Raw genomic sequence first — 27868 nt, 5'->3', positions numbered from 1 at the left:
CCTTGGCTAGCCTGTACTTACTATGTAGACCAGGCTGGCTGCAAACTCAAATGTGATTGCCTGCCTCTGACTCAGGATCAAAGGGGTTCAATGCCAGGCTGAACCAAGCGTTATTATTGTTATTATTATTATTATTATTATTATTATTATCTTGCTAGGGATTACATCCAAGAACAAATGGAAAACCAGTCACTGTGCATGTGCAGTAGACACTGCAGGTGACTCCCACCTTGCCCAGAGACCCCAGTTAGAGCACCCCCTCCTGAAGTGAGCACACGCTGAGAGGCGCTGTCTGCTAGCCCTTCCCAGCATAGCCAGCTTGATCAGCAAGAGTTAGCATCATGCAAACCCAAGTTAGGCAGATAGTCTCCAAAACGTTCCAGTTCCCTTCCGAAGTATCCAGGTCCTGAAAGGTGGGGCAAGACTTAAAGAGCTGCCGTGACCTGGTGACTGACTGTCATGTGGGATTCTGGGAGAGCAGTAGGAAAGCTGGTATGATGTGAATAAATCCTGTGATTTCATAGTCTAAAAATTGTTCTGCTAAAGAAAACCATACAAGTGGTAACATGCTACTATATATTTTAAATAGACACACAAACACACGCACAGAATAATATGAGAAGTTGGAAAGCTGAGAAAAGTCCAAGATCAAAATGACCCCCCTTAAGGAAATAACTGTTCTCCCACAGAATGGGGTGAAATATTTACAAACCATAGGTCCTAAGGAGTTTGTCTCTAGGACATGTAAACACTGATGTCTAGAAAACCCAGTTTGAAAATGTACAGAGGATCAAATAAACACTTCTCCAAGTAAAACTTTAAAAATGGGGGGGGGGGGGCAGAAAGATGGCTCAGCTGTCACTGGCTGCTCTTCCAGAGGACCCAGATTCAGTCACCAGCACCCACATGGTGGCTCACAACCACTTGTAACTCCTATTCCAGAGGATTCAACTCTTCTGACCTCCCCGGGCGTTGCACAATGATATACAGACTTAACATGTAGGGAAAATACCCACATACGTAAAATAAAAAGAAATTAAATCTCAGCGGCGGGGGTGGGGGCTGGCTAAAAAATGGCCAACATTGTAGATCACCTGGGATTTATAAACCAGAACCACAAGGAAGAACTGGTATGGTGGAATGCATATTTAGTCCTAGCACTCAGAAGGCAGAGGCAGGAGGATCTGTTGTGAATTCAAAGCCAGGGTCTACATAGCAAGTTCCAGGCCAGCCAGAGCTACAAAACAAAACCACAGTGAGACAACACCAGTTCACACTGTCGAAAACGAGGTAACAAGAGGTGAGGGTGTGAAGAAACTGCAGCCCTCATCCTTTGTGCAATGTCAACACTGTGTCTGCTTTGAAAGACAGTCTGGTGTTTCCTGGAACAGCTAGACCTGGGTCCTGTGGCCCAGCATCTCCATAGATCACTAAGAGACCTGGAAACGGCAGCCATACACAAACGTGCCCCTAGATGATACGATTCCTACCAGGCAAGAGGCGGAGACAGCCCCAGTGCTCACCTTCAGGTGAGCAGATAAACAGAACGTGGGCTGTGCACACAGACTCGGCCATAAAGCGTTTACAGCAATAAAGCTTACAACATGGGTGAACTCTGAACACACTGTAAACAGGGTGAAAGGAGCCAGTCACAACAGGCCACTTGCTGTGTGACTCCATTCCAGCACAGCGCCCAGAATAAAGAGAGCATGGAGACAGGAGACAGACCGTGGTGCCCTAGGGCTAGACTGCGGGAGCTGCTAAGGAGAAAGACAAGAATGTCCTCAAGTGGGTGTGCTTGGTGCGCTTACCCGAGTAAGGGAAACCTGTTGAGTTGTCTGTCCTTTTCTGTGGATGTCCTCTGAGGCAAGGGCCCAAGTATCCCAGGCTGGCCTTCAGCGTGAGATCCCCTCATCTGCGCCACCCTCATCTGAGCGTGCCGAGATGGTGTGCCACCGTGCCCAGCGCGTACACTGTGAGTGGTGGACGGTATGGATGAGTTCTGCTGCCAGGCTTGGTGGAGGAAATGCAGGAGGAAGTGCCCAGAGACAATGCTGGCTGGATGTGCTGTTGTGGTGACGCTGCTACTCAGGACCTGCGTACAGAAGTGAGAGGCACTTCGGATAGTTTTGGTTTTGTTCTTTGTGGTGTTTCGTTTGGTTTTGTTTTCTTGGTTTTGGGGTTTTTTGTTTTGTTTTATTTTGCTTTTGAGAAACTTGGTGTTGTGTGACAAAACTTTTTCTGGAGAGACACAACACACATCTACTCACCCCAGATAGGGAACCCACAATGGACCAGAGTATGGATACCACCAAAGCCCAGCTTGGCGAACCATTCAGTTTTATTGGGGTCACTTACAGGAGCAGAAATGACTCACAGACAGCTCTGTCACGGAAGTGACTCTAGCATGAGTGACAGCTCCCAAAGCTGGGGACCTGGAGCACACTGCACAGCCTGTGGGCAGCTTGGAAGGTTGGAGAGCGTCCCTTCCAGGTGCCCCAGGGTTTTAACCCTCTCCAGGCGCCTGGGCTGTCCGCTGCTTCTTCCTGGAAGCCGCTCTGGTCTGAGTCTTCTTTGCAGCTTTTCTCCGCTGGGAGTCTTCACTGCAGCTTAGCTCTTTTGGTCCGAGGGACTCAGCTTTTACTGCTTACTCTAGGGGATGAGTAGGTAGGGAGGATTCCTTTTGAGGGTCTTACCATGTAGCCCTCAGGGGCTGGAACTCAGTATGTAGACCAGGCTAGCCATGAGCTCATAGAGACCAACCCTCCTGCCTCTCTGCCTCTGGAGCCCTGGGATTAAAGATGTGCACCACCATGCCTGGTGAGAAGATTCTTATAGGACTAGAAAAAATGTCCCGGCATGAAATTAGAGGGGACTCCTGCTGCTGGCTTCTTAACCCTCTGGGGACATGGGATGGGACAGGAGCTTGGCTCTTCAAAACTGGTTCAAGCCTGGACGGCAGTGGCGCACGCCTTTAATCCCAGCACTTGGGAGGCAGAGGCAGGTGGATCTCTGTGAGTTCAAGCCCAGCCTGGTCCACAGAGTGAGACCGAGGACAGGCACCAAAACTACATAGAGAAACCCTGTCTCGAAACACAAAACAAAACAAAACACAACAACAACAAAAAGCTGTTTCAATCTGGCCCTTGTGAATCCCTGGAATCTCGACTAGGGAAGTGGGAGAGCAGGAGTTCAGGCCAGCCTTAGCCACCGTAAAATGGTAGGTGGGGGGTGGGGTGGAGGGGTGGATGGATGGGATGGATGGATGGATGGATAGATGATAGATGGATATGATCCATATGGTGGATGAATAGGATAGATAGATAGATACATAGATAGATAGATGGATGGATGGATGGATGGATGGATGGATGGATGGATGGATGATGGATGGATATGATCCATATGATGGATGAATAGATTAGATAGATATGATAGATGGATGGATAGATGATAGATGGATGATGGATGGATAAATACAGACAGATTATAGTTAGATAGATGATAGATAAGATGGATGGGTGGATAGATATGATCCATATGATGAATGGATAGATTAGAGATAGATAATTGATAAATTATAGATGATAGAGAGATATGATAGATGGATAGATAGATGAATAGATACATAGAACTTAATTTCTCAGGTTAGCCATCATTCCCACCTGTAGGTAGTGGTAACATGATAAACTGAACGTTTCCTCTCAATCCTGGGTGGCTCTGTTCTGGAGGTGATGACTGTGCAGTAGCCTGGCTGGCAGAGTGCTCACCCCTGGGTTTGATCTCCAGCACTGCCAAGACAGAATGAGACCAACAGCCAGATGTGCTTCTCCAGCCGTTCGGTGTGTGAGCTCTCTGCCTTTTTCTTTTTTAAGGGAAGACTGATTTAGTCTGTAGTTTACATGCTTCATTCAAACCGTTGCTTTAGACTTGGGGCAGGATAGAGATGTGGTAGCCAGGAAGCAGCAGGAAAGAGCCCACTCTGCCCTCCTGCTAGCCTTCCAGTGCTGGGTTAGAACTAAGAGTGTTAAATATTTCATTCACTTAAAAATAAGGTGAGTGGGGGCTGGAGAGATGGCTCAGCAGTTAAGAGCACTGGCTGCCCTTCCAGAAGCCTGAGTTCAATTCCCAGCACCTACATGATGGCTCACAACCATCTGTAATGAGATCCAATGCCCTCTTCTATCATGCAGAGAGAGAGAGAGAGAGAGAAGAGAACAATAATAAAATAGTAATAATAATAATAATAAAAACCTACCTGCGCTCGGCGGTGGTGGCACACACCTTTAATCCCAGCACTCGGGAGGCAGAGGCAGGCAAATCTGGCCTACAGTGTGAGTTCCAGGACAGCCAAGGCTACACAGAGAAACCCTGTCTCGAGAAACCAAAATAAATAAGTAAATAAAACCTATCTGGGCCCTTAATCCGGGTAATCAAGAGGCAGAAGCAGACAGATCTCTGAGTTCAAGGCCAGCCTGGTCTCTATAGCAAGTTCCACCCTGTACCAGGCTTTTTCATTTGGGCCACCAGCCAGCTCCTAAATCATGACACAGAAATTTAGTTTTGAATGCTCGGCCTTAGCTTAGCTTATTTCCAGCTAGCTCTTCTAACTTAAATTAACCTGTTTCCTTTGCCTCCGGGCTTGTCACCTTCCTTACTTCTGTCTGTCTGTCTTTCGCTGCTTCTCTGTGGCGGGCTGGCGCCTGCCTGGCTAGCAGCTCCCTTGTTCTCTCCTCATTCTTCCTTCTCCCGAGCCTTAAGAGCCTAGCTGTCTCCTCCTATCTATCCTCTCTGCTCACCAGCCCCGCCTATCCCTCTCCTGCCTAGCTATTGGCCGTTGAGCTTTTTATCTGCCCAATCAGGTGCCTTAGGCAGGCAAGGTGGAACAGATGCAACACATCTTCTCATAATTAAACAAATGCAACATAAAGAAAAGTAACACACCTTTACACAGTTAACGTAATATTCTGCAACATAAACAAATGTAACACATATTTGCGTAGTTAAACTAATATTCCACAACACCACCCAGCCAGGGCTATATAGTGAGAGCTGTCTCAATAATAATAATAATAATAATAATAATAATAATAATAATAAAAAATCAAAGTAAAATAAAAATTTAAGAAATAATAAAAGTGATAACATATTTTATGAAAATAGTTATATATTCTGTAACAAAAGAGGGGATGTCAGTGTTGTCAATTTTTGCAAATCTGGCATCTGATTTGGTGGAAAGCCGAGAGATATCACATCTGCTTCCATGTCAGTGTGTCGTCATTGTCATCATGGTCATTGCATACTCTTTGGGACATGCTACTAGAGACAGGAGAGGAGGCGAGTAATTAAGGTAGACAGTGTCTTCTTATTATAAAAATAGTTTTTACCTTGTGGACTGCTTGACAGAGCTTCAGGGTCCCCAGGCCACTCTTTGAGAGTTACTGTTCTAGAACAGTCTCCACGTAGTGGGAAAGGGCTTGTTCCTGAGAGATTGGATCGCCTTAAGTCACACAGCAGCTAAATTGTAGAGCTGGGCCGGGCTATGCCCCTGCCTTCTGGTCTGAGGTTTTTCGTATCCCCTTAGCTGGGCCGGGCTGGCTCTTGGCTGGCCTTTGGGGAGTGGGGCCTAGGCTGCCTGGCTGCTGAGCCCCTGGTGTGTGGTCCTATAAATAAACCCATTGTGTCGAAACCCCTTCCCTCTCCCCACCTCCAGCAGCTGCTATTTTTGTTGTTGGGTTATGCCTTGGACAGGGAACAGCAGAGCTCTGAGAGCCGAGGTGAGGAATGTTGAAATCTAAAAGACTTAGGGGGCTAATAACATGCCGCCCTGCCCAGGAGGGTAGGCCTGGTCCTGGTTTGGAAGAACTTGCACCTCTGTGGTAGGATCTTAGAGTGCCCCAAAAGGAGTTGGAGGGAGGATGCGGCAGGCGTTACTGCAGAAGGGCCACCGAGTCTCTGGACCAGTTGTCTGACAGGACACACACACACACACACACACACTCTCTCTCTCTCTCTCTCTCTCTCTCTCTCTCTCTCTCTCTCTCTCTCTCTCTCTCTCTCTCTCTCGTCTGCCTTCTTTCCCAATTCTGGTCGGAATCCTTAGGTACTTTGGGCTAGAGATGCAGTGGACTCTCAGGTCTTCCCCTGTCCCTGCTCACACCCTCTGCAACCCAAGGCTGCTCCTAGCCTGCTGTGTGCCTGCTGTGGGTGTGAAGGTTCCTGTTTGCAAGTGGAGTCCTGGATGTGACAGGCTGGGATTCCAGAAAGCAGCTGGCAGGGGAGCCGAGCTGGTTGGTTTCCCAGAGGATTCTTTTATTTAAGTGAGTCTCTGCCTCCCTGCAGCTGCCCATCCCACCCCACCGCCTGCTCCTGGCTTTTCTCCCAGGAGGACTGTTGGGGGAACAGCTGGGAAGTGAGAGGCTCCTCAGGGCCAGAAGGCCTTGGCTGATGGCCCAGGTGTGTGTGTGTGTGAACCCCAAGCCCTGACTAGAGAAGAGGAGGTTGGGGGCACAGACCTCTGCTGTCCTTGGCTGACTAAATGCCAGTATGGCAAGATCTCTTGAGGTGCAGGAACTTCTGCCTTTCCTAACCATCTAGATTTAAGGGGGAGGGGGGAGGCGAAGGCCCTGAGCTTTGTGTGCATCAGACCTGGTGTTGGGATTGGGAGATAAGGGTGGTTTCATGACTGATTAGAGGTAACCATGACTCAATTCATTGAGAAAAGTCCCCAGGTTACCCAGGCATTTCTTTATCTGTTTGTGGCCAGGTTTCCTGTAGCCCAGGATGGCCAGATCCTGGATTACAGGCATGAGCCACTGTATCTTTGGGCTTAAAGTTCTTACTTCATTTATTTATTTTTGGTTTTCATTCATCTTGCTTTTTTTTTTTTTTTTTTTTTTTTGGTTTTTCGAGACAGGGTTTCTCTGTGTAGCTTTGCGCCTTTCCTGGAACTCGCTTTGTAGACCAGGCTGGCCTCAAACTCACAGAGATCCACCTGCCTCTGCCTCCCCCGAGTGCTGGGATTAAAGGTGTGCGCCACCACCGCCCGGCTCATCTTGCTTTTAAGACAGGGTCTCACTCTAATCCAGGCTGGTGTGGTATGTCTTACTACATATCTCAGACTCCCTCAACTCCCAGCTGTCCTCCTGCCTCAGTGTCAAGACGACAGGTGTGAGCCACACACCTGGCCGACCAGACACTTGTAAGCCTCAGTTCCCCCTTCCCTGTCTGCTGCTGCCTCAGCTCTCTGCTTGCCCTTCCTCCCTCCCTCCAGCTGAGGTCACTTTCCTGAGAATCAGGCCCTTGTGAGAGGAGGGGCCTCTTGTTTGCAGTTCTGGCAGAAGCTTCCAGTTCAAGTTAAGTTTCCAAACCCAGCTGCTTCGTCCCTACCCAGCCTGGTTGACATGGAGTGTTCTGATCCAGCCTTTCCGATGTACTAGGAAACCATGTGGAGGATGTCTGAAATCCTGGGATGCAAGCCTCGGTTGCCCCCAGGGAGGAGGAGAGTGCTTGGCCTCAGAGGCACAATGACACAGTACAGCCCACAGTACAGCCTCTGGAGAGACAGCTGATGCTGGCTTTAATGCGACCCGTCATCAGGAGGGTTCCTGTTGAGTTTGGCTTGGAGCTGGAGGTGATCATGTCACTCGTGCGTTCTGGTATTCCCTAGAGGGCCACAGCAAGTTTCTTTGAAAAATCTTTAAAATTTTTCAAGAATAAATGGCTCTCACTATGTAGCCCAGGCTGGCTTTGAACTCATGATGCATCTACCTAAACTCCTAAGTGTTCCAAATTTGTGCCGGCACACTAGCTTCTTTTATAAATCTTTAGCTCCAGCACCTTCAAGGCAGCTCAGGATATAAAGTCATTTCCCATGCCAACCTAGGCCCACATGGTAGGAGGAGGGAACCAACTCCCACGAGTTACCCACTGCCCTCCCTGTGTGAGATGTTACACGTGCCCAGGCATTCTCTCTCTCTCTTTCTCTCTCTCTCTCTCTCTCTCTCCCTCTCTCTCTCTCTCTCTCTCTCTCTCTCTCTCTCTCTCTCTCTCTCTCTCTCTCTCTCTCTCTCTCTCTCTCTCTCTCTCTCTCTCTCTCACACACACACACACACACACAAATGTAATAAATATAAAAAAGTATTCTGCTCACATCCTGGCCCCACATATAGGCAGAGACGCAAGTACAGATCTGCTTTTCCTCAGCACCGAGTTTAAGTCCAGGACTTGTCCTGTGGCCCGTCCCCAGCACGGGCTGACAGCTTCTTGCTCCCTGCTTTGGAAGCCTGCAGACTCCGTCCTGAGTTGGCCAATGCCTCTGGTGAAGGGGACAATGGCGTTTCTCCCTCAGGGGGAATGACTCAGTCTTCCTTGGGGCAACACTTGCAGAGAGCTACAGGAGAGACTGTCACTCTGGGTGGCGTAGAAACATCAAGTCGGGGCTGGAGAGGTAGCTCAGAGGTTAAGAGGTCCTGAGTTCAATTCCCAGCAACCGGCATGGGCTCACAACCATTTATAATGAGATCTGGTGCCCTCTTCTGGTGTTCAGGTATACATGCAGGCAGAACACTGTATAGATAAATAAATAATCTTAAAGGGGAAAAAAAGAAAGAAATGTCAGGTCATCCAGTACATCCCCACGAACTCGACACCTGCCTCTGCATCTGTAGGGTTCAGATTTGGAGAGGGTGGTGCTTCTCTTTGGGATGTGTTGGGTCTCCACCTACTTCAGCACCTAAAACTCCAGTGACCTCAAGTTCTGGCCCTCACTCCTGACTGGGTTGCTTTCTTATCATTTATAAAATTACCTCTGTCCTCTTTGGGGTTTTGTTTCATGCTGGGCTTCCCCTAGCTGCAGCTTTATCGTTTCTGGACCCTGCCCTGTTTATCCCATTTGCCTCCTCCACCTTCCCAGGGCACAGATGTGTGCACATGTGCCGGCTGCTCTTCCCTGGGGCTGCTATGGAGAAAACAGTGCAAGCTAGAGGGAAATCTGGTGGCCACTGGGCATCGGGAGCCACAGACTGGAGCTGGGGGACGATATGGAGATCCCAGAGTTGAGGGTGAGGGCAGAACTGTCGAAGGGTGAATGTAACCTGGGGCCTTCTGAGTCTTAACCCTTATATGTGTGTGGGAAGGGAAATACTTCTCAAGATTGTTCTCATTTTTCCCAGGCCCCTATTTCTAAATATATCAAATGAGATAATGTCGGCAGCAAATCAAGTTATACTCAGCTCATTTGACAACGTTAAAACAACAAAGGGCTTTATTTCTTTAAAGGCTTATTAGGTTTATGTGTGTGAGTGTTTTGCCTGCACTGTGTAAGTGCGCCACATGTGTGCGCTTGGAGGTCAGGAGAAGGTGATAAATCCCCCGGAACTAGACTTACAGGTGCTTGTGAGCTGCCATGTGGGTGCTGGGAACTGAACCCTGTTCTACAAGAGCAGCCAGTGCTCCTAACCACCGAGGCATCTCTCCAACTGCCAGGACTATACGTTTTTGTGGAGTGTTTAAAAATAAGTATTACATAGTTCTTCCTTTCCTGCCCACTACGGAACGCATGCACACAACAAGGAAGGAAGACTTCCTGGGCCTGGGGTTGAAGCTCAGTGGCAGAAGCTTGCCTAGCATGCCCCTTGGCCTCTGGCCCTGCCCTCTGCCCCCGTCCAAAAACAATCAGAAAGGCTTCTCTCCTTTGCCTGTCATCTCTGGCCTCAAAACTGCTCGCTGACTCTAGTGTAAAGGCAGAGAGCGCCCTGTGAAGACTGCGCCTGCCCTGTGCTGACAGGCTAGGCAGCGCCGAAGACCTAAGACCCTTAGCCCTGCAGCTAAGACCCGAGTGTGGAGGGCCTGGAACTCAGGCTTACTGTGTATGAGCCCAAGGTCCCAGCAGGCTTTGCTGCCTGATCAGCACGTGGTGCTATCAGAAGTGTCCAGTGAGTTCACGCTGGACACCGTATCCATTATCTCATTGTGTCCTGCATCTGCCCTCTGTACTGAGTAGCCTTATCCCCATTTCCTAAGCCAGGAAAGTAATTCTCTGGAGTCAGTATCTCAGCTTGAGTCCGCCGAGCCGTGGCGCTCCAGGAGTCCACGCAGCAGGCTCTAGCCACTGTGGCCCCAGGAAAGCTTGAATGTGTTCAGCTGAGACCACAAAGGAGGGGTATCCATGCCTGTCCAGTGTGAACCGGTCACATGATTGTGGCAGATCCTTTACCCTGAGAAAGCTGATAACCCCGGCCAGGGTTGTTAGGGAGATTGGATGCAAGGATACAGAAGAGTTCTGGCGCTGTGTGCACACAGGGTAGATTCAGTGTATGCTAGGGCAACTGTTCCTCGGTTTGCTCTAAAATACAAGCATTGGGAATAGAATTCATTTCCTCCTCTGATCTGCAAAGATTAAAGAAGACAGTGTGGGTTTCAGAGGGTCACATGGGACAGTTGGTCTGGCCTGTGAGGTGAATGACTTCTGGCTGAAAGCTGGGGACCTTGGCACTGGCCCTTTCCTCTGTCCTGAGTACCTTTCCCATCCTGGGGTCTCATCTAGGCCTCATGCAGGCCCCTGCCTGTTGTCAGACCTAGGTGTTGTCTCATGCCTCACGGCATCCGCTAAGGAGAAACTTTGAGAGCAGAACGGGAGGGCTCTCAGCTTGCACTTAGGCCCTGCACCTGGCACAAAGCCATAGCCCACAGGTACCGAGAGAGTGCCTCACTGACATCATCTCCCTGTTTCTTTACAGGTGAGGTGACCGATCTGGCTGCCAGAGTGAACGTGCCAGCCTGGGTGAGGGACAGAGACCGGTGAGCAGCCTGTGCATGCTGGTGAGAGGGACTGAGGAGAGGGCTGGGGGCCAGAGAGGCAGCGCTGCGCCTCAGTGTGGAGTGAGGTTTGGGCGTGGAGAGCCTCTCTTCTCTGGGATCCAAAATTTCTAGTTCCCTTTCATGGGGCCTTTAATCAGGCAAGGAGGAGGCAACGGAGCCCCTCCCACCAAGGTTCCCCGTTTACAGTGTATTCATGGCTTTTGTGTCGCTGTGCCCAAAGTGCCTGACAGAAACACCTGAACGGGAGAGGCGTTGGGGCTTTTGGCAAAAAAGACGTTGCAGAGTGGCTTCGTGGGGTGGCAAAAGTGTGAGCTGAAAACCGTTCACAACCTACTGACCAGGAAGCTGGGAGGGTGAGCGTAGGGGACTGGGCTATGTCCTCCAAAGGTCCTAAAGACCGCAGAGCCTCTTAGAGTACAGGGACTGTGTGCCCAGGACGAGCCCATGGGGGGCATCTCATAGTCAAGCCATAACATGGTGGGATGCAGATGGAAGATGGAGCCTTGGCGTTTAAAGCTAACAGCAATGGCAGGAGCCTCGTTGACAGGAGGAACAGCACACTGCCCGCCAGAGCTCCGCTGTGCCTGTGTGGCCTGGGTAGACTAGTCTCTTGTCTTCAGTCTGTCTCCTGCATGCTCTGGAGTCCCAGGAGAGGGTCCCCTGACTGCATCCTGGGTCTATTTCACGAGGACAGTGTGAGTTTGGGCAGGGAAGTGAGTGTTGTACTCATGTGCTCAGAAGCTGGCAGCCTCGGTCAGGGGACCAGGACAGAAGCACAAACTGGGCTTGAGAGCCCAGGAGACAGTGGAAAGACCTGGCTGAGCTGCAGGACAGGCAGCATCAAGGGGTGTCTGCAGAGAGGTCAGCACCGCAAAGCTGCCCGAGCACGGGGACCAGTGGCGGCTTTAAGCTCTCAGGGTACCCGGGTCATTTGGAGCCAGAAGGGAGAGTGTCCGAGGCACGCAGGATACTTCCCGCTGTGCCGAGGAGGTGAGCTACTATGTTGGTGCTGGGAACTGAACCTGGGTCCTCTGGAAGAGCAGCCAGCACTCCAAACAGCTGAGCCATGTCTCCAGCCCACCTTACCTTTTCAGGTCACCTTGGCAGACTCAATTTTTATGTGTTAACAGCAAGTAAGATCGGTTGAAGTTGGTGTTATTTTGTAAACAGGGACATCGCTTCACAGGGCAGCTGATTGATTTACCAGTTTGTGGTGGATCCTAGCAGAGAATTGGGGGTCTAGGCCCCTAAGCAGGGTGTAGGGAAGAGCTGGGGTTTCTATAGCCTCTGCCCTAAGAGCAAACAGGGGTCGCCCAGCCTGACCTGAGTTGTTACATCATCCCAAGTGTGACCGGTCACCGAAGAGTTTGTCATCCTCCTCCTCATTTCTCCTCTTGCCTGTGAGTACCCTGCCAGGGCTTCGCTCTCTTGTTCCCAGGGCCTGACACCCAAGGCCATGGAGCCGCCCGCCGGGGGCACTGGAAGCCTGAGGCCAGCGGCTGGTGACGATTGCAGCGTGGAGCTGGGCACCTGCCACGAGCTTCTGCACCGACTTCGGGAGCTGGAGGTGTGTGGTGGCAGACAGGGTGGGGCAGCGGTGCGGGCCAGGACCCTGGCAGTCAGGGCTGCCCACCCAGGTCAGTGTGGAGAAGGCTCGCCCGGCTGGAGGAGGCCGGGGGCTTGGTGACGTTCCCCTGAAAAGCCCTTCCTTCCTCTTCGCTCGCCAGCTCGGCTGGCAGCCTGGAGACAAGACACATGCACAGGGGTGAGCTAGCGTACCCCACGTGTCTTCCCTACCCTTACGACTCTGCTGGCTCCAGGGAAAGTGGTGGTCACAGAGACTGCTGAATAGGACCCAGGAGTTGACGGACAAGGCAGGGCTCATCCATCCCTTTCCGCAATGGTAAGAATGAGCCGCCAAACTTCCCCTTTCCACCTCACCCCTGTAGGCAGAGAACTCGGCACTCGCCCAGGCCAATGAGAACCAGCGGGAGACTTACGAGCGCTGTCTGGATGAGGTCTGTGGGGTGTGCCAAAGGACAGTGCTGGGGGTGGGATGGGTGGACACGGCGCCAGCTCAGCTCCACGGCTTTCTGTCCCCAGGTGGCCAACCACGTGGTGCAGGCACTACTGAACCAGAAGGTGAGCGGATCCAGGAAGCTCTCATGCTGCCATCCAACCGCCCCAGATAGACCAGGATGTAGTCGGGGCCGTCCTGGGACTGCAGAGGCCTGCTCGGTCAAGCCTTCACTAGGGACCAAGAGGAATCTAGGAGGAGCTTGCCTTTGGCCCTCCCTCCTCTCCCCCACCCCCACTGTCTCTGAGGCCCATTTTTCTCTACTGGGAGGGAGGCAAGGGGGTTAGGTAAGGCCAGATCCAGTCTCTGAACTATGGGAACTCTGGACTCAGCACCTTCCCTTGTCTGAGCCCAGCTGATTTCTCTAGGTTGTGATGGCCTCCAAAGCAGTACTGACGTACGAGGCTCAGTGGCCTTGACTTGTCTCCTGAGGATTGCTGTGACATGAGCCACTTGACGTCGGGGTTGCCCGTGTCTTATGTGGCCTTTTTTTGACATGATTTCTAGAGGGAGGAAGCTAGCTCCTGAATGGTGACGGTGACAGACACTGGCCTTTCCAGCCCATTAGTAGTAAGCCTAGAGTACACGTTCCCGGGGCTGTTGCCGTGAATGCAGCTAGCTGGGGTGGTCTGCTCATTTCACTGTCCTCTCCTGCCTCCCCACCTCTGCTTCCTGTACCTCCTGGGCGGACAGGACCTGCGGGAGGAGTGTATCAAGCTGAAGAAGAGGGTGTTCGACCTGGAGCGACAGAACCAGATGCTGAGCGTACTCCTGCAGCAGAAACTGCAACTCACAGCCAGCTCCCTCCCTCAGGTGGGCAGGATGCTTCCCTTCCTCCCCGGGGTCCGCTTCTGCGGCCCTGTTGGCACCAGCACTCTGTTCTGTTCACCTCAGAGGAGCAGGGTGTGAGGTGTCCTCAACGCAGGGCTGTGGCCATGCAGGGAAGACCTACCAGACCAGCAGGCCTGGACCTTAGCTGAGGAAAACTCACTGAGTCCCCCCTCAGACTTAGCTGTCACCCCCCATTTCCAGGTTCTCCCCCACAGCTGGACAGCATCCTTTGTTGTTGTTGGACAGGGTCTTACTCTGTGGCCCTGGCTGACCTTAAACTTGAGGCAATTCTCCTGCCTCAGCTACCCAAGTCCTGAGATGATAAGTGTGGCCTTCCCTCCCAGTGTGCCCTTCTTATTGACAGAGAAAATTCGAATTTGCTCCAGCTCTGTGTGGGGAGTTGGGTGGAGGTTACAAATGCAGTTGTTTCCAGCTCCCCGGAGGCCCCTGTGGCCACTGACGTGGCTCCTTCCTAGCCAGGGACAGGGCAGGGCTAAGCATAAGCAACCCTTAGCTTCGTGTCACAGAGAGGACAAGAAAGGCTCGTCACCATGGTAACTGGATGCACACGGCTGCACATACTGGCCTCTGGCTCACACCTTCACTGGCGCTGGTTTCTGCTGCAGCCTGGACCCTGCTGCCCTGGGAACAGTGGGGGGCTCTGGGGATGCGTCCTGGGTTCAGCTGTCACTGGTGCCACTCCGTCAGGAACACTAAGGATGGGGTGAGACACAGAGAGAAGGTCAAGAATGGTCTAGAAGTCGTTGCTTCTAGTTCAGCAGGTTGCTTCTGAGGGGCAGCCAGCCCCTTCCCCCATCCTGACAAGAAAAGGAGTCCTTTAGCAGGAGGAGCAGAGCCGTGTCTGTCTGAACTTGTGTCTCTCTGAATAATCCAGCCTGGCATTCGATCCTGAGCTGGTCCCCAGTCCGCAGGGCAGAGTGCAGTCATTACTGCCCCGCTGGTGTGTACTGCAGCAGACTCCCCCAGTTTCAGTGACTGGTAACAGAGCAGAGAGCACTGGGGCCGCTGAGGGCTTGTCCGGTAGTTGATCCCTCTAGTCTGGGTTACCATGGTGCAATGGAAAATTACAGACCTTGGCCTCAAAGAAACTGGGGTTGAGTTTCTAACTGAACTGCTTCTTAGCTAAGTGTGACCTCAGGCAAAGTATCAAACTGTGTAAACTATAGGTTTTCCCCTTATAAATGGGCATAAAAATGCTTACATTATGTGTTGTTGCAAGGATTAAATGAGATAATATAGAGTGCTTAGTTCACAGAAAATCAGTAAATGGCAGCAGTTTAGTATTATTAATGTAGTTCCCAGGGTGCGCTTCGCCAGGTTCAAAGGTCCGTCGAGCAGACACTAATTAAGCTTCTCTGTGAGCCATGCCTTTGCCAAAGCCCGAGGAACTGAACTGAATCTCAAGGCCCTGTGGGTGTTAGATCCTGTGCAGGGTGGGTGTGGCCCTGGAAGGCTGAGACCACTAAGAGGCATGTCCGTGCACAGCCATGCTAGAGTCAAGTGTGGCAGTGCTACTCATCCCAGGATGGGGACAGTTGGCCCTCAGAGCAGGACTAGGGGCCTGGGGAGATGATTTATTCAGTGGTATTAGTGTGTTAGGGCTGTGTTTAATCCCCAGCACCCCGTGTAAAAAGCCGGACATGATGCTGTGCACTTACAGGTCAAGCTCTGGGGAGCTGGCAACAGGACGGTCTCTAGGGCTCACTAGCCAGCCAGCTAGACTACTCATTGGGCTCCAGGCCCCAGAGATGGACCCTATCTCCCAAAGCAAGGCAGGTGGCTCCTGAGGGACAGCACTGACATGCACGTGTGCAGGCCTGTGTGTAGGCGCGCGTGAGCACACACACACACACACACACACACACACACACACACACACACACTCGGTTCCTGTAAGGAAATGACATTGGACCTGTGTAGATGGGAAGGAGAATGACAGTCTGTAGACGCTGTGGAGAAGGAATCCCCATGGAGAGAACACTCGAGGGTGGCACGTGTCAGCTTGGCTGGAGCGAAGGACGTGTGAGAAGATGGCCAGTAAGGAAAGCTGGAGCCGCGGTCTTGAAGAATCCGCAGGCTAGAGGGGAGGAGATCTAGAGTGGGCAACGGCCGGGAACGGCCGGGAAAGGGGCTCCGCAGCAGGAAAGTGCTTTAGGAAAAGGAGGTGTTGGCTCCCTTGTGCAAGACTAAACAGCCGCTGAGCGGGGTCAAGGAGACTCATTGGAATGCCAAGCATTGTCCAGGCCAGAAGCGGGAAGATCTGGGCTGCACACGGCCAAAGGCAAGGCCCAGGTGCTGCACGGGTGTGAAGGCTGTGAGGGGTGAGGGTGTGTGAAGGGTTCAAGCTGAGTCATTCCCGTTCAACATGCCAGAGGAACTCAAATTCTCAACAACCAAGCGGGGAGAGTAAAGCAGCAAGCCCAGGGCTGCACCCTCCTTGTTCGATGTTTCACATGAGACCGCTGGGCGACACAGAACGGTGGCTTCTGGCTGTGTGTGTGTGTGTGTGTGTGTGTGTGTGTGTGTGTGTGTGTGCGCGTGCGCGCGCGCGTCAGCCTTGGGTGTGACACATCCTTCAGATGCTGTCCACCTTGTCCTGGAGGGACGCAGGAAAGAAGAGGATGTCTCACTGGCTTTTTGCTAATGATGAGCTGGGACGAACAAGGGCATGCCACTGCGCCTGCCTTTTTTTACACGTGGGGACTGGGGATCGAAACATTTAGGCTTCGTGCTCACATAGCAACTACCGACCTGTCTCCCCAGCTCAGCTCGCCTGCTCCAGTTTGTTTCTTCCTGTGTGTCTATGTATGTGTGGTATGCATGCATGTGTATGGGCACATGTGTGTGTGTGTGTGTGTGTGTGTGTGTGCGTGCACTTGCACGTAGAGTCCAGAGTTTGGTGTGTCTTCCTCAGTTGCTCTTCCCCACCTTATACTGAGGGAGGGTATCTCACTTGAACACAGAGCCGTCTTGCTTCAGGGACCCCGTCTTTGTCTTCTGTGCGCTGGAATTACAGGCTCTCGTGCCCACTTGGCATTTATATGAATGCTGGGGAGCTGAATCCTGCACCTCATGGTTGCGTAGCACGCTGCCCACTGAGCCATCCTACCAGTCCTGCCTTGGTTGTCTTCAGCCCTTCCATCTCTGTGTACTCAGATCCTAGGTGGTCAGAACAGGAAGGGACCTTCATGGTAGTTTCCTTTATAAGTGGAAGCAAAGTTGTGTTGGAGCCGAGATAGGCACACTGGGTTAGACCTACGGCGGTCCTCTGGGCCCAGGACATCTCTCCCAACCCAAATCCAGTGTGCCCGTCTACTTCCGTGCCCCCTGGACCCGTCCTGCCTTCGGTGCTCCTGCTTTAGGCCTACCTCACTGGCAGAAGAGCCGCATCATGGGTCAGCCACATGGCTGGAGGGGCAGTGGGTCGGAACGCCTGACTCTGAGGGTCGGTGACAGCTGTGACTCTCTGCAGATCCCGTTCACCCCGCTCCAGACGCCATCCGAACCACCAGCCTCCCCGTCCCTGAACGCTGCTGAGGAACCAGCCGCCTCGCTGCCCTTAGGACACAGTGCTGGGCAAAGAGAGGTAGGAGCGGGGCTGAGCTTTGTGTCTGACTGCCTAGAGGGCTCCCCGCTGCTGGCTCTTGACAAGTCTGAGGGGAGGGCTGTTTCCTGTGCACAGACTCCTGTCCAGGCTGGAAGTGTCAAGAAAAACAGGCCCGCCCCTCCCCCAGCCGTGGCCCGCAAGCCGATGTATGAAGTCATGCGGCAGGAGTCAGAGCTCTCACACTTGCACACCCGTTCTGTGCCGGGTACCAACTGTGCAGGACACCTTGGGGCTCTTTTCTTTTATGGGGCTAAGCGTAATTACTATCTCATTTCACAACTGACACCCCAAAACTTAGGGGTCACATGACTTGCTGAAGGTCGTGTAAATGAGGTGGACCTGGCCTTGACGCACTCTGACTCCAGAATACGTGCAGTTAACCACTGTACCAGAACAAGAAAGGACTGGGTCCCGGAGAAGGCTCTGCATGGAGTCCTCACGGGTCCCTTCTGCTGGCCCTCCTGCCTGCTGCTCGGCTGACTGGGAAAGGCCCAGGCTTGCCTGCTCTGAGTGACTTAGGTCCTGGCTATGATACACCCTCCTCCTGAACATCTCTTCTTTCTGGAGCCAGAAAATCAGGCAGGCCTCCCTCCATCCTGGAACAAACACAGAGTTCAGAGCGGTAGCTGGTGAGGCCTGGCGATGTAAGGAGCAGTGGGGACGGAGGCAGGACATGGGGTAGCCAGTCTGCTCCGAGTGTGAGGTACAACAGCCATGCTAAGCAGGGCTCAGCCATCCTTGAGGAAGCTGAGCCATTGTATCCCAAGAGCTGTATATCCCTTCCTGGGACAGACGTAGCCAGACAAGGTTGTTCCCAGGATACTCTCTTAGGTTTATCTTAAGGTCTGGGCCTTACAGGCCAGCTACACAGTCTCTTCCTCACGCCTTCTCTCCCCTCAGGTGTGTTGGGAACAGCAGTTGCGACCCGGAGGCCCAGGCCCCCCAGCCACCCCACCCCCAGTGCTGGATGCCCTGTCCCCATTTCTGCGGAAGAAAGCTCAGATTTTAGAGGTGCTTCGAGCCTTGGAGGAGACTGACCCTTTGCTCCTGTGCTCACCTGCCGCCCCCTGGCGGCCCCCAGGCCAGGGCCCCAGCTCCCCAGAGCCCATCAATGGCGAGCTCTGTGGCCCACCCCAGCCTGAGCCCTCACCCTGGGCACCCTATCTGCTGCTCGGCCCTGGGAGCCTCGGGGCACTGCTGCACTGGGAGCGACTCTTGGGGGGCTCCGGGGAAGAAGGAGGCATCCGGCAACCCTGGGCTCCCAGCAGGGCACCCCCACCAGCCCAAGGCCCCAGCTCTGGCCCACACTGCGCCCCAGGCAGTAGCTCCTCCTCCTCTTCCGACGAAGCAGGGGACCCCACTGAGGCACCCAGCCCCGACAGCCTGCTAGGTGCCCTGGCCCACAAGCAGGTGAACCTGGGCCAACTCCTCGAAGACACGGAGACTTATCTCCAGGCTTTCCTGGCTGGGGCTGCAGGCCCTCTCAATGGTGACCACCCAGGTGCTGGGAAGCCATCCTCACCAGATCCAGGACCCCCACAGCTGTCCAAGTCCAAAGGCCTCCCAAAGTCAGCTTGGGGTGGGGGTACCCCAGAGGCCAACAGGCTGGGATTTGGTGCTACCTCAGAGGGCCAGGGGCCCCTTCCCTTCCTCAGCATGTTCATGGGTGCAGGGGATGCCCCACTGGGCTCCCGGCCTGGCCACCCCCATTCTTCATCTCAGGTGAAAAGCAAGCTCCAAATTGGGCCCCCTTCTCCCGGGGAAGCCCAGGGACCCCTTCTTCCCTCTCCAGCCAGAGGTCTCAAGTTTCTCAAGCTGCCTCCAGCCTCAGAGAAGGTCCCCAGCCCAGCAGGCCCCCAACTCAGCCCCCAGCTCCCCCGGAATTCTCGCATTCCCTGTCGCAGCAGTGGCTCGGACGGCAGCCCCTCCCCACTGCTGGCCCGCAGGGGTCTGGGTGGAGGAGAGCTGTCCCCAGATGGGACACAGGGTCTGCCCAGCAGCCCTTCACCCTGCTCTGCAGTCCCAGACTCTGCGCAGCTCAGACCCTCCCAGTCGGCTGTGTCCACTACACTGTCCCCAGGACCAGTAGCATCTCCCTGCTTTGACAACATCCTGGACCTTTCCCGGAGCACCTTCAGAGGGTCGTCCCCAGAGCCACCTCCATCCCCGCTGCAGGTGCCCCCCTACTCACAACTGACTCTGGAGGTACCCCAGGCCCCTGAGGTCCTCAGGAGCCCTGGGGCCCCCAGCCCTGGCCTCTCAGAATCCTGCCCCTATGGAAGCCCCCAGGAGAAGAGTCTAGACAAGGCAGGCCCTGAGTCTCCCCATCCCAGCCGCAGGACTCCAGGCAGCTCATCCAAGAAGCCTGGCCAGGGATCAGGGCGGCGACCTGGTGATCCTAGCCACACGCCTCTGCGGGACAGATTGGCAGCCCTTGGAAAACTGAAGACAGGCCCCGAGGGGCCTCTAGGTCCAGAAAAGAATGGAGTGCCAGCCCGGCCTGGCACTGAGAAGGCCAGGGGACTAGGGCGGTCAGGAGACAGTACTGGAGACATGCCTCCCACCACGAGGCCTCTTGAACAGCCAGAAGCTAAGGGCGTCCTGAGAGGAGCGGTGGCCTTAGGCACAAGCAGCCTGAAGCAGCAGGACCTGGGACTGACAGATCCTGGGGCCCGAGTCTACTCGTCCCACTCCATGGGGGCTCGAGTGGACCTGGAGCCCATCTCACCAAGGAGCTGCCTCACCAAAGTGGAGCTGGCCAAGAGCCGGCTGGCTGGGGCTCTGTGTCCCCAGATGCCCCGCACGCCTGTAAAAGTGCCAACCCCAGCCCCTAGCCTGAGCAAGCCCAAGAGCCCTCACAGCAGCCCCACAAAGCTGCCCTCCAAGTCACCCACCAAGGTGGTACCCCGGCCTGTAGCACCCTTGGGCGCCAAGGAGCCCTCCAAGCCTGACAAAGGGAAGGGCCCACCTTGGGCAGATTGTGGCGGCACCGCTGGCCAGCCTACATCCCCAGTACACGGCCCCGCCGATCCAAGCCAGGGCTCCGAGGGGCCGGCCCCACACTCGGCCATTGAGGAGAAGGTGATGAAGGGCATCGAGGAGAACGTCTTGCGACTCCAAGGTCAGGAACGGACACCAGGCTCCGAAGCCAAGCACCGCAACACCAGCAGCATCGCCAGCTGGTTTGGCCTTAAAAAGAGCAAGCTGCCGGCTCTGAACCGCCGCGCAGAGGCTACCAAGAACAAGGAAGGGGCTGGCGGAGGCTCCCCGCTCCGGAAAGAAGTCAAGACGGACGCCCGGAAGCTGGAGGCTGAGAGCCTCAACATCTCCAAGCTGATGGCGAAGGCCGAAGACCTGCGCCGGGCACTGGAGGAGGAGAAGGCCTACCTGAGCAGCAGGGCCCGCCCACGGCCGGGGGGTCCAGCCACAGTGCCCAGCTCAGGTCTGGGGCAGGTGCAAGGCCAGCTAGCCGGCATGTACCAGGGTGCAGACACCTTCATGCAACAGCTACTGAACAGGTGAGGGCCTGGGCCCCGTCGGTAGATACTCGGTGGGCTGGGGCTACCCTGGCAGTTTGGGCTTCCCAGACGTCCAGGGGCATACAGTGCCACAGAAGCCTCTGTGAGCTGGTGACCTGACCAAGAAGGAGGGTTAGGATTGAGAAGAACGGGGTTCACACCCCTGTCCTCGCTGGCTGGTGTCAGACACAGACTAGCTCTCTTTTGACATGCTACCTCCCTGATTCCTGCCCCCCTGCAGCCCCTCAGGTGCCTGCATACACTAATTAAGTGTAATTAATTAAATGTTCTTCCTAACCAGATTGATGGAAGTCTACCTCAGGGAGCGGGTAAGAAAGATCCCTTTGCCTCCTGCCACTAAGGAAATTGTGGTTTAGGGAAGGGGACCCACTTACAATGTTTACTCTGTCTAGGCCAGTTGGGTAAAGGGGCTGAAGAACTTAGGCCCTGTGAAAGGCATTCATTTTGGGCTACCATGTTCTCAGAAATCCCAGGGCAGCAGGCCGGACTGGGGTATGTAGTCCCGTGTGTGAACTGGTCTGCCAGTGAGCTAGAACATCATGACTCGGGGAGGATTTGAAGGTGGGCTCCCACTTAACACTTTTTCCCGCCCCCTCTGGCTTCTCTGCTTCCCCCTGCCCATCATAAGCTTCAGGAGGTGGGGTCATCCATATGTCCCTCTCCCCAGGATGGTCAGCGGGGAGTACCTCTGTAGGGCCAGTACCGTTGAAGGGTCCGAGGCTGGTCTGTTAGTCCCTTTTGAATCACTAATTAAATGTGTGTCCTAGACAAACTACTTTTATAAAGAGTTTCATTTTGGACCATGATTCTAGAGATCCATGGATCATATCTGGTGATTACCTTCTGCTTCCAGAATCCTGTTATCCCAAAGTGTCATGGAATGAGATAGTGTGTATGCATGGCTCTGTTGGTATCTCCCTCTGAAAGCTACCGGTCACGGGGGGCTGAACCCTAATGACGATGCCTAATCCTAGTCACTTCCTGAAAGGTCCTACCTTTGGAAGCATTTTCATCTTTTGTTTCTTTGTTTGAAACAAGGTCTCAATATATAGGCTGTCCTCAAACTCCCTGTGTAGACCAGGCTGTCCTCAAACTCCCTGTATAGACCAGGCTGGCCTCAAATTCACAGCTCCACCCCGCCTCTGCCTAGTGCTAGAATTAAAGGCGTGCACCACCATGCCCGACAGCATTTCCATCTTTTTTGGGGGGGCGGATTTGAAACATGGTTTCTCTGTGTAGCCCTGGCTGTCCTGTCACTCTGTAGATCAGGCTGGCCTCGAACTCACAGAAATCCACCTGCCTATTAAACACTTGTGCTGCCACCAGGGTTTCCATCTTTTTTTTTTTTTTTTTGGTTTTTCGAGACAGGGTTTCTCTGTGTAGCTTTGCGCCTCTCCTGGAACTCACTTGGTAGCCCAGGCTGGCCTCGAACTCACAGAGATCCGCCTGGCTCTGCCTCCCGAGTGCTGGGATTAAAGGTGTGCGCCACCACCGCCCGGCTAGGGTTTCCATCTTAATACCTCATTAGGAGCGGTACATTTTAACACCTAAAGCCTTGGGAGACGCTGGCTAACTGGACCTTGGCACATGCTAGGCACCCAACTCCCCTCACGTCCATTGTGCTGTTGTCCCTAGGGTGGATGGCAAAGAGCTGCCCCCCAAGAGCTGGCCCAAGCCTGAGTATGGGGATTTCCAGCCAGTATCCACTGACCCCAAGAGTCCCTGGCCTGCCTGTGGGCCCCGGAACGGCCTGGTAGGCCCTCTTCAGGGCTGTGGAAAACCTTCTGGAAAGGTGAGTTCTTGGGCAGGGGCTGCTTTGAGGGCCTGGCTCTATCCTTCCCGGGCACCTGCATAGTGCCTACCACCCAGCCTCCCATACCCCCAGAGCCATTGTGGGGGACTTGGGGGAGTCACTGGACTGCACACTCAGATCTCCTGTACCCACACAGCCCGGCAGTGAGCCAGGTAGGCGGGAAGAGATGCCCTCAGAGGACAGCCTGGCCGAGCCGGTTTCCACCACACACTTTACAGGTCAGCAGGGTCCTCTTCCCCACTTCACTCCATCAGTGCCAGTGCCAGATCCTGAGTGGCACCTTGGTGCCCAGCCCTGACTCTTGAGCATGAAGATCTCAGTGGCTGCCCTTCGGGGCACCTCTGTCAAGCTGAGAGAGAGTTTCAAGGGTGGGGGTGAGTTCTGTGAGACGAGCCTTTTAAGTCAGGAAGTGGGGTGGCCTGAAGCTGGGAGAGAGCAAAGGACTGAGCCTGAGCCTCATTCTTCTGTGTGCCCTCTCCACAGCCTGTGGCTCCTTGACTCGGACCTTGGACAGTGGCATTGGGACCTTCCCACCCCCAGATCACAGCAGCAGTGGAACCCCCAGCAAGAATCTCCCCAAGACCAAGTCAATGCGCCTGGAGCCACCGCCAGGGGCACCCCCAGCTCGGCCTCCAGCCCTCACCAAAGTCCCTCGACGTGCCCACACGCTGGAGCGGGAGGTGCCAGGCATTGAAGAGCTGCTGGTGAGTGGGCGGCACCCCAGCATGCCAGCCTTTCCTGGACTGCTCACTGCTCCTTCCGGCCACCGAAGCCATCAGACCTGTCCTGATGGTGAGTGTCCAACAGGCAGGAGGACATCCCCAAGAGGATCCTTCGAGCTGGCCAGATGCATCCACTTTCTCTCTCTCCTGGGCAGATCCCTGTGAAGACCCAGGCCCTCCCCCACCTGTCCAACTGGCCAAGAACTGGACCTTCCCCAACACCAGAGCAGCTGGCAGCTCCAGTGACCCCTTCCTGTGCCCACCCCGACAACTGGAGGGACTGCCTAGGACCCCCATGGTAAGCTTACAGAAGGGAGAAAAAGAGGTCTGGCGGTCGGGAGGGAGTGACATGGAGACAGATGTCCCTGGTAAGGTGTGCTTATAGCCCGCACAGCCAGAAGGAGGCGAGAGTAGGCCTGCCCACCGGCCCATTTTAGGAGAGGGCCTCCATTCCTCCCCAGAACATTGGAAGGGCTGTGCATACTAAGAACACCGGTCTGCCTCTGTGGACCCTCCAGCAGGCCAGGTGCATAGGAAGCGTCTCTCAGAAGTCCTTCTTCTCTAGGCCCTGCCCGTGGACCGGAAGCAGGGCCTGGAGCCCAGCCGCACATCTACGCCTCAGGGCCCAGCGTTTGGGGGCAGTCGTACCCCCAGCACATCGGACATGGGCGAGGAAGGCAGAGTGGCCAGTGGAGGAGCCCCCGGGCTGGAGACCTCAGAGTCTCTAAGTGACTCACTCTATGACTCACTGTCATCCTGTGGAAGTCAGGGCTGAGGGGCCACACCCACTACAGTTCCTCCGGAGCTAGGGACCCCAGACTGGGCCTGCTTTCATGCTTCATCCCTCGGAGCCAGTGAGGCTCGATCTGAAGGGACCAAGGAGAAGGTGGATAAGAAGGTGACAGGGGTCCCTGGCATACCCCACTGCTGCTGTGGATGAGACAACCATGCTCGGCTCAGGGAGAGACCTCACCCCTGGTCCCTTGACTCGCCCAGAGTCAGGCTCTTCTCTAAGGGACTGGGGGCCCCAGGCTGCTTTGTCCCAGCTCCCACTTCAGGCGGAGCCATCTGTGGTGCTGGGCTTCCTGCCCGCCATCTCTGCCCAACCTGGCTGCAACCCTGCCCCAGAGCCCCCGTGGGGTCAATTTTGGAAGCCCCAGGCTTGTGGAGTTTGGGGGTGAGGGGGACAAGTTGCCTTCTTTTCTGCCCTGGTCCTCCCTGCTATCTGAATGGTGCTGCTTCCCTTCCCCACGTCTTTGGGGTCTGTTTGTCTGTCTTCATCTTCGTTTTTATATATATACATACATATATATATATAAAAGCGTCTGGCCGGCCCCCACGCCCGACCCGCACAGCGGTTAATTTATCTGTTGTTAAAAGGCGGCTGCTCTGCTTCCAGCCTCTGCTATGATATCCCTAATAAAACGTGGAGGCCTCTCTCTCCCTACCGTGGATGCTGTGTGACAGCATCTGCCTCTGTGTTAGCTTCTATATAAATAACCCCCTGCGGTGGACGGGTGGGTAGGAAGAGCACCCCAGATGCTCTTAGGAGGCTGTGTGCCTGCCCTTCCCCTAGAGGCCTGGCTAGTCCTCTAGGAGGTGACTTGTGGGCTGGTGAAAGAGGCCCTGTGTAGATCTGAGCTTGGAGGCTGCCCCTGACAGGGCCTGGTGGGGCACAAGGCTGGGCAGCCTTGGAGAGAGATGGGGAAGAGGACTGTGATCACGCATCCAAGCCCCTCTGTGTGCTGGTGGGGACAGGCCAGGTCAAGAGCGGCCTCACTGGCTTTGCATGCAGAGGGAGCAGTCACTGACTACCTAGGCAGAGATGGGAGGAGCCTGGTGGGAATTCTCTCACACTCCGCACGCCATGCTGTCTACCCATCCATCCGTCTATGGCTGCGGAGCACTAGACCAGAAGCCGAGGGTCTTTATCACTGAAGCTGCTATTTTAAAAACGGAATCACTACACACCTCGGCTTTCCCATCTGCGTATGAGATTGTGCTAGGCCAGGTGGGTCCCATCAGCTGCTTCCCCGTAACGTTGGCAGTCCGTCCACATCTGGCCTCAACCTTCTTCCCCTAGTTGATGTCATCATTGAAGAAATGGACAGGAGCCAGAACAGGGTCTGATAACAGTTGTCGTGTAAGTTTGCCAGCCTTCATGTCCCTGCCTCTTCCTAGGTGGGCTGCAGGAAGTCTGCAGCCTCCGGGCATGCCTCTTGGCCTGTTATTGGCTTAAGCCTGATGTATTACATCATTTCCTGTTAGAACTGCCCTGGCCTTCAAGAGGCCATTCCTTTCTGGAAAGGAGTTTGGTATGGTGTGTTGAGTCTCATCTCTTTCCCTTCAAAGCTAAGACAGAAGGGTCCATGTTCTCACCAGGGCCTGGTCGGTGTGCTCCTGGGCTCTGTTCTTGGGAATCTGAAAATACCAGGTGCCACTGGGGTCCCTGGGCCAGTGTGAGTTGACTGGAGAAATGTCCCAGGGCAAGACAGGCTGCATGAGCCATGACAGTTCCTGAAGGCAGCCCTGCCCGCCATGGTTCTCCTGTGTGATCCTCTGTCAGCTGTTGTAACAGCTGCAGCCCACAGCCATACTGTACCCACCCCCCAGCAGAACCCAGTTCCGACTGAAACAGTTTGGGGGAGGAGTATGTTTATTGATACTCCAGGGAACCCAGTTTCTTGGACTTCAAGGAAGGCCTTGGCAAACCTTCGTCCTGGCTGGGACAGAACACTTGGTATCTCAGTGTGTGAAGCAGCTTGTAAAGTTGCTGTGACCTCACCCCTAACTCAAGAACAAAGGGCGAATGTCCGCCTTCCCAAAGTGCAAGACCTTGCCTGGCGTTCCCGAACACAGGGAGCCCAGATGCCAGACACGTGCCCTTCCCCAGACGGCAGGGCATTAGCAAAGGCCTGAGAGCAGATTCCACTCACTGCTGCTTTTCCTTGTGCGGGACGCCCAAAAATGTTAACTGAGCTTTTTGTCAGGAATGCCAATGGTTTATTTTCTTTTCCTGTTTCTAGTTTTTCCCCCCCACAAATAGTATGCTTTGTTTCCTTTACCAAAAAAAAAAAAAAAAAAAAAAGGTTTAAAAAAATTAAAAACAAAAAGCATGCTCAGGAGCAAACTCTCCACACCCTCCCTCCTTCCTCTACACACCCTTCTTCTCTGAGGTACTTCAAGTGTATAATCTCTCTGTCTCTGTCTCTTGTCTCTTTTTTTAGTTTTTTGAGAATGAGTTTTTCTGTGTGGCCCTGGCTGTCCTGGAACTCGCTCTGTAGACCAGGCTGGCCTCAAACTCATAGAGATCCGCCTGCCTCTGCCTCCCGAGTGCTGGCATTAAAGGCGTTGGCCACCACCTGGCTATAAGTGTATAATCTCTTAAAGACACAAGTTCGTGGTATGTATTTGTGGGCAAGTCTATGATTTTAGGAGCCAAACTTTCTTTAGACTTTCTAATTATTAAAGACATGCAAATTTTGGCTGGTTAATAACCATCTCTAGCCAGGCGGTGGTGAAACATGCCTTTAATCCCAGCTCTTGGGAGGCAGAGGCAGGCGAATCCCTGTGAGTTCAAGGCCAGCCTGGTCTACAGAGCGAGATCCAGGACAGGCACCAAAACTACACAGAGAAACCCTGTCTCGAAAAATAAATAAAAATAACCATCTCTAACCCCAGTTCTTGCTGTGTGAACATGAGGACCTAGTCCAGATGTATAGCACCTACATAAAAGCCAGTAGTGAAAGTGTCTACCTGTAACCTCAGCACTGGTGGGGGGTAAAACCAGACAGGTCTCAGGGCTTGATAAGTAGCCAGTCTATTCAGATGGTGAGCTGTACTTTCAATAACAGACCATCTCATAAATAAGAAAGCAAGGCTGGGCAGTGGTCATGCACGCCTTTAATCCCAGCACTTGGGAGGCAGAGACAGGTGGATCCCTGTGTCCGAGGCCAGCCTGGTCTGGATCGAGTTCCAGCACAGCCAGAGTTTCACAGAGAAACCCTGTCTCAAAAAATAAATAAATAAATAAACAAAACATGGCAGTACCTTTAAAAGTGCAGTCTGTGGATGTGGCTTGGTTGGTGGAATGCTTTCCTAGCACGCAGGAGGCCCTGATTTCAATCCCCACCGTGACAGAAACTCACTGAGGCAGCTGGAGAGATGGCTCAGCAGTTAAGAGCACTGGCTGCTCTTACAGAGAACCTGGGTTCAATTCCCAGCACCCATACAGTGGTTCACAACCATCTGTAATTCCAGTTCCAAGGGACCCGACACCCCCTTCTGACCACCATCAGCTCCAGGTATGAACATGGTGCATGTACATGCATGCAGGCAAACACACATACACATAAAATTTTAAATTGTAGAGGCAGGAGAGATGGCTCAGTGGTTAGATCCCCAGCAGCCACATGGCCTCTAACACCTGTTGAACTC

The 27868-nt window shown here is 53.7% G+C and overlaps 1 protein-coding gene across 2 annotated transcripts in view; it reads left to right on the top strand.

Annotated features, from left to right (window-relative positions):
* Positions 1 to 24883, top strand: part of Nckap5l (NCK associated protein 5 like) — a 38003-nt gene extending 13120 nt beyond the window's left edge. Inside the window, exons 2-13 of one of the 2 annotated variants that reach the window (XM_052748927.1) lie at positions 10740 to 10800; positions 12260 to 12388; positions 12771 to 12839; positions 12925 to 12963; positions 13592 to 13711; positions 17223 to 17336; positions 18258 to 20875; positions 22532 to 22688; positions 22846 to 22927; positions 23193 to 23501; positions 23587 to 23729; positions 23997 to 24883. In XM_052748927.1, the coding sequence (XP_052604887.1) occupies positions 12278 to 12388; positions 12771 to 12839; positions 12925 to 12963; positions 13592 to 13711; positions 17223 to 17336; positions 18258 to 20875; positions 22532 to 22688; positions 22846 to 22927; positions 23193 to 23501; positions 23587 to 23729; positions 23997 to 24206 (3972 nt within the window). In that variant the 5' untranslated portion in view covers positions 10740 to 10800; positions 12260 to 12277 and the 3' untranslated portion in view covers positions 24207 to 24883. Of the gene's footprint in view, positions 1 to 10739; positions 10822 to 12259; positions 12389 to 12770; positions 12840 to 12924; positions 12964 to 13591; positions 13712 to 17222; positions 17337 to 18257; positions 20876 to 22531; positions 22689 to 22845; positions 22928 to 23192; positions 23502 to 23586; positions 23730 to 23996 lie in introns of both variants that reach the window. The other variant, XM_052748926.1, reaches the window with a different exon arrangement.
* Positions 24884 to 27868: the final 2985 nt, after the last annotated feature.

The sequence above is a fragment of the Peromyscus californicus genome, unplaced genomic scaffold (assembly GCF_007827085.1).
Source record: "Peromyscus californicus insignis strain IS unplaced genomic scaffold, ASM782708v3 Scaffold_20__1_contigs__length_68692818, whole genome shotgun sequence".
NCBI lineage: Eukaryota > Metazoa > Chordata > Mammalia > Rodentia > Cricetidae > Peromyscus > Peromyscus californicus.
Note: the sequence above shows the minus strand (reverse complement) of the source record. Positions and strands in the feature narration are given on the sequence as shown.